General features: G+C 32.6%; 1 protein-coding gene across 1 annotated transcript; it reads right to left on the bottom strand.

The window, feature by feature from the left end:
• Positions 1-404: 404 nt before the first annotated feature.
• Positions 405-5,040, bottom strand: LOC107421680 (G-type lectin S-receptor-like serine/threonine-protein kinase At1g61490). Its single transcript, XM_060813908.1, has 7 exons — positions 3,653-5,040; positions 3,392-3,502; positions 2,812-3,005; positions 2,527-2,737; positions 1,871-2,108; positions 1,036-1,186; positions 405-948 (listed from the first exon to the last, which is right to left on the bottom strand). The coding sequence occupies exons 1-7, from the start codon at positions 4,965-4,967 to the stop codon at positions 646-648; spliced, it is 2,523 nt and encodes an 840-aa protein (XP_060669891.1). The 5' UTR covers positions 4,968-5,040; the 3' UTR covers positions 405-645.
• Positions 5,041-8,660: the final 3,620 nt, after the last annotated feature.

Raw genomic sequence — 8,660 nt, forward strand, 5'->3', positions numbered from 1 at the left:
ATAAACAAAATATTCTTTTTTTTAGATGAGATTATAAACTAAAATATTCTTAAGTATACATTAATTGTTTTTTCTTATCAACATTCTCCTATCTTTTAATATTTTACAATCTTTTACATGCATATGTAATAATCTGCAGTTTTAAAATTTTAATAAGTAATTTTTATGTCAAAAAAACAAAAAACAAAAAATAATGAATAAATTTTGAATATTGAACTCTTTAACAGAATTTATTGATGGCATCTCAATTACTGCTTAGGCGCTGAAGAGGTAGAGGCCTAAAGCCGGTCCTGTTACAAGTAAAATTGATCCAGTAAAAACAAAGCAAAACAAAAGACTTAATACAATATCATTATGTTATCAAAACCAAGCAGACATCGAAATTTATAAATTTATACAGAGACTAATGTATTGCCTATCTATCTAAGAAATGTACTACAACAGTTGAATACAGTGGCAATATCATTAAAATAACCCAATGAAGTTGGGAAGAGATACCTACTCTGCTGCTAAATTGTAGAAATCAATGAACTGTTAATAAAAGATCATAACATAATTATCAAAGAAGATGCTGCTGCCAAATACATGAACACAAAAGAATAAGCAGAGTTCACAGCATTCTCAAGTACCAAAACGTAGGTTGACTTATCGCCCTTCGATCATTGATATGGTTGCTTCATTTGTGGAGCCTTTTGTAACACTTTGTGGTTTAAGATCAAATTTCAAGGAGCCCTGAGAATAAAAGAGAGGTTGTTTGGGTTTTGGACGATCGATTTCATTGCTTAGCATTAACACTACCTGTGGCATTGTTGGCCTGTCAATGGCATGATCCTGTGTGCACAGTAGCCCAACATCTATGCATCTGATTACTTCTGATGAACAATACGAGTCAGCCAATGTTTCATCTATCAACTCCAATGGCCTGCATTCACTCCAAAGTTGCCAGGCCTAATATATGATCCTTTCCATCAGAATAAGTTCAAGTAGGCCCAAATAACATATTAAGATTGGAGATCAGTAAATATATGAACTCACATGAGCTATTAGGCTCAATTGTTGGTCACGATAATGGAAGCTGTTATTCTTCTTGCCACTAACTATTTCTAACAGCAACACTCCAAAGCTATACACATCAGATTTCTCAGAAAATATTCCTCCCATGGCATACTCTGGAGACATATAGCCACTGCAGTAAAGTATTCACACATATATGTTAATGTTCAATACTTGAATGGCATTGGATTTTATAGTGTGTCCTATATCTGGATGACATAGAATACGAAAAAGGCGTCCAACAGAACCCGCAAACGGCATCTGTTTGTATAGGAGTACTGCTTGAAAATCGAATAAACTAGCAATTTATCGGCATCTATAGAGTGGGAGAAAATACAAGTACTCAATTGCCAGAACATAAATTGCTTCATCAAATTCAGAATATGAGAAGTCTGAAAATTGAACTGCAGCATCCTTAATTTTCGTTCATATATTAGTCATAAAAGAAGATACATATAACGAGCAAGGCTATCAAATTAAAATATGTTAATTCATATGATAAACTTGGATTCAAACCCTAAGACTTGTGTCATGGAGCATGCGTATAGATTAAGCATAGTACTAGCAATTCTCCTACAGCAGCAAAATAAGTCTGTGTATAGAGTGCAGACTAATTAAAGTAAAACAGCTTGAATTCCTATCCAAACAAAACTGTAAAGCAGGGTATATGATCATGGGGACATAAAGGATTACTGCTAACTTATCTAGCTGAAATGCAGTCCTTGCATTCACAAACCCATGACACCAGTAATATGCACAAAATTAGCTTTAGAAAATAGTAGCACTTAGTAAATGTTGGAATAGAAAGAATGCTTACAGAGTTCCCACTACCCTTTGAGTATTAGCTAGATCTATTGTTTCTTCAAAAATCCGTGCTAATCCAAAATCCGATATTTTGGCATTCATCTTCGCATCTAAAAGAATATTGCTGGCCTTCAAATCTCGGTGTATCACCCTTAAACAGGAATCACGATGGAGATATAGGATACCTTTAGCAACACCATGGATAATTTTGAAGCGTGTAGCCCAACTAAGCTCTGATCTTCTTCTTGGGTCTAATAAATGCACCCATGAAAGTTGTTATTCTATTTTTATGCATTTTCAGAAGAAAAATACGGAACATTAGCAAAATAAGAGACTGAAACAGAACGACTAAGGTGGAACCAGAACGAATCAGCCTATATACTTGATACTTTGTACGATAACCAAACTGTATTTCATGCTTATTTAATTTGTATTTGCCAGTATACATTGCAAGTGATAGGAAAGGGTTGCCACATTTGATTTAGGCTTTTAGATTTAATTTTAAATAACAATTGATATTGCATCTTGCCACATAAGCATTCATGATTTAACTAAATCCATGAACTCACATAAGAAACTAACTCTATGTCCTTTCCATGGAAAATCAAAGCCAAAATATGACAAAAGAAAAACGAATGCTGTAATACAAAAAAGGCTCGTGAAACCAACCGAAAAGGAAGAAATCCAAGCTTTTGTTGGGCATGAACTCATAAATTAGCAACTTCTCTTCTTCATATATGCAGCAACCCATGAGTTTAACGAGACTTCTATGCTGGAGTTTGGAGATCAAAATCATTTCATTCTTGAATTCTTCTATGCCTTGTCCTGAGTTACAAGAAAGCCTTTTAACTGCTATTTCCTTTCCATCTTTTAGCTTTCCCTGCGACAGTCAGCATATTTTCGATCAATTTATATTTTCTTTTTTTGGTTGTCATAACTTAGTAATTAAATCACCTTATAAACAGGGCCAAATCCTCCTTGCCCGAGTTTGTTTGAGATGCTGAAGTTGTTTGTAGCAACTAACATGGTATCATATTCAAAAATAGCAAGCTCTGATGGATCATGCAGTTCTTTTCTTCGAAGATTGTCCCTTGAATTGTCACTCTTCTCAATCAAATCAAAGTAGTTCATAGTATCCTTAATCTTTCCTGCTAAAAGAGGAATAATCATGCATAAAGCATATAATTCAATCTGCTTTTTTGGTAAGCTATAAAAATAATAATAATAAATAAAAAATCAAATAACTTGATACATAAAGCATTGCTATGAAGATGTTCCGTTTCAGTTTCTTTAGTATCAGCTGGTTAGGTTATCATTAATCCGAAATGTTAGTAACTAAGCAGTCTAAATTAGGACAAAACACACTGTTCACACATATAGAAGCCAAGTCTCTTTAAATTCTCTTGATCTCCTAGAGTTTGATGATAGTTTATGGAACTATAGGTTTCCTATGGTTGAGTTTCTTTTGACGTGTGAAATAGGGATAGCAATATTAATGCAATTAACTTCCACACATCAGTCTTTTTTCGCTTACCGTCTTGCTTAGCTCTCAATCTGCACCAAGCCAAAAATAAGCCACCTAAGATGGCAGTTCCACAAATGGCTGCTAGACTGATTATAACCTTCTTGAGTTGTTGACCTCCAACTGAATCATTTAGATCCAAATAAATAAATAAAAACTAGTTACAAAATTTCCAGGCTCTCCATTAAAAAGATATTAAAAAAAAAAAAAAAAAAGAACAAATAAGAAATATCAAAAACAAAAACCAAAAAACAACACAAAAAGAAAGCTCACCAAGTTCTGAATGTGCAAGGCGAAGAAAAAGATCTTGTCCACCATCGGGAAATTCCTGAATATCAATAAGGTCATTTGACCAAATCAAACACCCTATCCCATCTACAAATGCAAAAGCTATGCAGGAACAATTGCTCCGGCACCATCTTCCGCAGCTATCCGCATCCACAGGCGGCACAAGTGTATAAAAATCAGGAAGTTTCAACGTGCTCTTCTTCCAAAACCTGTCCTTTTTTCCACCAGAGGAAGCTGAGCTGCCATTGTTTTTCTCGCACAGTAATTTTGTTCGCCTAACACACCCTCCTGTCCAGTTACCTTTACTCCATTCCTCCTTTGATTTGGGAACAAATCCTTTCAAGCATTTACAAACTGTAGATTCCAATTCAATCGTTTTGCAAAACGCATAAGGTCCACACACTCCGTATGCTTCACATGTACTATTGGGTGCTTGCCAAGCAGTATACCAATCTGTGTCTTTCTCCTTCTTCTTAGCCTTTAGAACACCTTCTGATGAAATGAACATATGATAATAGTCGCCAATGTCAAAAGACAAGGTTGTTGTTCCCTGATCTACGTCGTCTGTCAGTTTAAATCCACTTAGATATATTGGATACATTTGAGGCACCCCAAGGAACTTGGTGTTATCCCATGGTCCACTTCTCCAGCGACGAGTTGATCCATTAATCCAAACCAAAGCTTGCGGAGGCCTCTGATGTGAAAGTCCGACAGTGAAGTTTCCCGGTGATGGATCAGTTTCCGTTTTCCAGGAAGTCAACACAAATCTCTCGCCTGTTTTAACATTAAAACCTATTTTTGCTTTGCTTAAAAATGTATCACTAGGATGCTCAAAGGTCTGCCATAAAACCTGTCCTGATATACTGTCTTTGAGAACAAAGTTTCCGTTGTCAAATAGCTCTGCAAATGAAGTATTTGAAGGGACAGGAATATCTGTTGACCAGACAGAGTTTTCCTTCCCATCCAAAAGATTTAGATTTCCATTGCTGCCAATTGTTAGAGTAGCAGCCGAGTCCGTGACTGCTAGAGGATTCTCTTTGTTGGCGACCCATACAACTACTTTACTTGTAGAAATTGGCTTATTGAACCAAATACCGACATACTTATTGCCTGAATTAGTAGGAGTGAAGAATCCTACCTCGAAAATTTTGCTTGCGGAGAGGAGAGTTTGCCCTTGAGATAAAGCTTGTGATGAAGTTATGTTATAAATAGCACAGCAACAAGGTGATGGAAAACAGTGAAACAAAACAAATATAGAGAAGAAACCCAATACCCTGCAATATCTGTCTTTGGCATGCATTTTTCTCCCCCCCCCCAAGAGTTATAGGTATGAATTTATAACGGTGGCGCCAAGCCCTGTTATGATTTGGTTGTATTACATAACCATATAAATTTGCGATAGATAGAATTTCTTGTTAATTGTTGTAGTTTTCATACTTTATAGCCAAAGAGTAGAATTATAGAAGTAGAATATTATACCAGATAGAAGCTGAACAGGAATGCAATAATTGGCTTTCTTATTCCATAATTTCATTGACAATTTGGTGCTTTCCATTAAGTTTCATTCTATCTAAAAAATGTTTTGCTCTCTAGGATTTTCCATCTTATCATTTTCATTGATGCCATCATTATATTTCTACTAAGATTTAGTCTCCTGCGATTAGTTTAATTCTATGATGATCAGAGTACGCAACTTCCATTAAATTTGGACTAAAAAAAAGTTGACTCTTTCAATTGACCCTGTCCCTAATACTGACTTTAACCAGAAAATTCTTCATATTTTTCTATAAGTAAAGTCTCATTCTGCTTACTCGAAACAAATAAATAAATAAATAATAAAATAAACAATAACCAACTATGTCCGCATTCTGTATATCTAAAACAAATTTTTTATCCCATTTGGTCCATTTTTATGTCAAATTATTAAATTTAACCAATTAATTCAGGTGTGGCTTGGTAATTTGATGGTTTTTTTTTTTTTTTTTGGGTCCTACACAATTGTTTACAATTTGTTTATATGTCAAATGTTTGTTTATCATTCCAATTAATTACAAAGTTTAAAGAGGAATATATATATATATATATATATATAAGCACTAAATTGAACACAATTTAAAATTGTGCTTTGTTTTTTTTCAAGCTTCTAGTTAATTGAAAATTTCTAACCGCCACCAACTACCATAAGCAAACATATGACATGAGCAAATTACACACAATTAAATAAAAAAACAAAATCATAATGTCAACAAATGACATCTGAAAATTTATATATATATATATATATATATATATTTTTCATTTTTTTGGAAAGGAAGGGTATTAAATAACTCGTAAATTATGTATTTTTACAAAAAAAAATAAAAAAAGTCATTTATTATCACTAGTGGCCACGGGAGAATCTCTAATTAGAAATGTATATTTTAACCAAAAAAATTGAAAAATCAACGGACCAAAAACCAAAAAAACTGACCATGATTTATTGATTAACCCAACCGAAAATAGTATCAGTGCCCGTCTTACTTTTGGAAAACACCCAGTTAATCAAAATGGACCGAGTAATTTTATTAATAATTTATATATACAGATATATATATATATATATAAAGGCATTTTACGGTGCGGACCGACTTAAAGATACGGTTTTTGAAAAAAACTGTCATTCATATATGTCTCTATGTGATATTATTGACAACTAATTTTTCAAAAACTATCGTTTTTGCGGAGATTCACATGATAAAAACATTCGAACGTCCGCACCATAGACGGATGCTGTATATATATATATATATATATATATATATATATATATATATATATATATAAATTTGTTTATTTTTAATATACATATTTATTATTATTTTCTAAACTATATTCGAAAAGCTAAGAAAAAGAAAAGACCAAAAATTAACCCCAAAAAAACCAACTGAAAATTGAATAAATTGGGAAAAAAAAAAAGTAAAATGAAAACCGCCCAAGTAAGTTTATTTTTCTTTCTTGACTTGATAGGTTATTAAAAAAAAAGAAAAAAAATTGGTTTTTAGTTCATATAACTAACCAACCAGCCTTTTTTTTTTGGGATATTGGTAGCTAAGCACCCAAAACTTTATCGAGGTTGACACATTGCACCCTAAACTTTTTTTTCTGACATTTTGCACCTCAAACTTCCTTTTTGCTTGCACTATTGGTTCGTCTGTTAAAAATACATAATGGAATGATCATGTGAATTGCATGTGCTCATCAAACGAGGGTAAATCATGTAATTTTACAACTTTTAGGCTTTGTTTGGAACCCAAGACATGTGGAGGAAAAAAATTGAGGGGAAAAAAGGGAAAAAAAAAAAAAGACGCAAGAGATATTGTTTGATGGAAAAAATAGATAGATCTGAAGTTATTTCAAAAAAATCGATAGAAAAAAGCTCCTCCATTGCTAAAATACAGATTTGCTTTCCTAAAATATTAGTTAGATAGAGAGGAGACAAAAAGAGAGAGTTGCAGAGAAAGAGAGAATACACAAAAAAGGGAGGACAGAGACAAAGAAAGAGGAGAGAAATAGGAGAGACAAAGAGAAAGGAGACTGACATAGAGATTTACAGTGAAAGAGAGAGTACACAAAAAAAAAAAAAATAGAGGACAGAGAAGGAGGAGACAGAGACAGAGAGAGTTACAGTGAAAGAGAGAATACACCCAAAAAAAAAAAAAAAAAAAAAAAAGAGGACAGATACAAAGAAAAGGGAAAAACAAAGAGAGTTACAACAAAAGAGAGAATACACCCCAAAAAAAAAAAAAAAGAGGACAGAGACAGAGAAAGAGGAGAGAGAGAGAGAGAGAGAGAGAGAGAGAGAGAAAGAGAGCTTCATTTTGAAAATCCTTTCTTCTTCTTGATCTTCTTCATCCTTCCACATCCACGTCTGTTCTCTTCTATTCCTCATCTTTTTCACTCCCCTATGCTTTTTCAAACCCAAAATCCCTTCTTTTTTTTTTTTCTCTTCTTCTTCTTCTTCCAAACCTTACTCTCAGTAACATCACCAATTCCAAAGCTGAGATGAAGAAATTCCTTCAATGGAACCCTAATTTCTAAATTGAGAACAGTGAAATTACACGATCTACCCTTGTTTTATGAGCAGGTGCAAGGCAGTTGATCATTCTGTTATGCATTTTTAATAGATGAACCGACGATGCAAGCAAAAAGAAAATTTGGGATGTAAAATAAATTTAGGATGTAATGTGTCAATCACGATAAAATTCAAGGTACTTTGCTACCAATATCCTTTTTTTTTTCATTGACTAATGAACACCCCCTATCTCCAATAGAATTTTGGATTGTTAATTTTTTTTTTCACATAGTAAATATATAAAGTCATGTTAAAAAAATTGATTTTATTGTAACTATCAAGTACTCTGTCAAATTGATGTCCAAAAAAAAAAAAAAAAAACAAACTATGAATATGACAATCTATTTTTAGAAAATCTATTAGACAATTTTCAAAAAATGTGCTAGACAATATGACTCAACAAATTTTTTTAATAAGAACCCTTATCAAGAAAATAATATTCTCCCTGTTCAAATGAAAAAAAAAAAAAAAACAATAGACAAATCATTCATTAATTGTTTTTTAGATAGAACAATTTGACATCAATTTTTAGGTTGATTCTCCATTAAGCAGACATTGATACCTTATAAATAGCAGAGCCTTCAAACTCTTATACTATATCGATAGTAATCAATGTTACTATTGGAATATTTTAGTGAATGAGGTCTAAGTGTTATGTGATAATTTAATTGATTATTTAAAAAAGTTTATTTTTTCATATTAAATAAATTTTAATATAAAAAATCAAACATAATTAAATACATCTTATTAATGTATTGGTTGTCCTAAATCTTAATAGGGCACATCTCCGATGGTGAAAAATATTAAGGAAATTCAATTTGACATAAATATGAAAACAAAATAAAAGGAGCACCTTGTAAGAAACAACCTGATTAAGCTATC

This window comes from Ziziphus jujuba, chromosome 1 (assembly GCF_031755915.1).
Source record: "Ziziphus jujuba cultivar Dongzao chromosome 1, ASM3175591v1".
In the NCBI taxonomy this organism is placed as follows: domain Eukaryota; kingdom Viridiplantae; phylum Streptophyta; class Magnoliopsida; order Rosales; family Rhamnaceae; genus Ziziphus; species Ziziphus jujuba.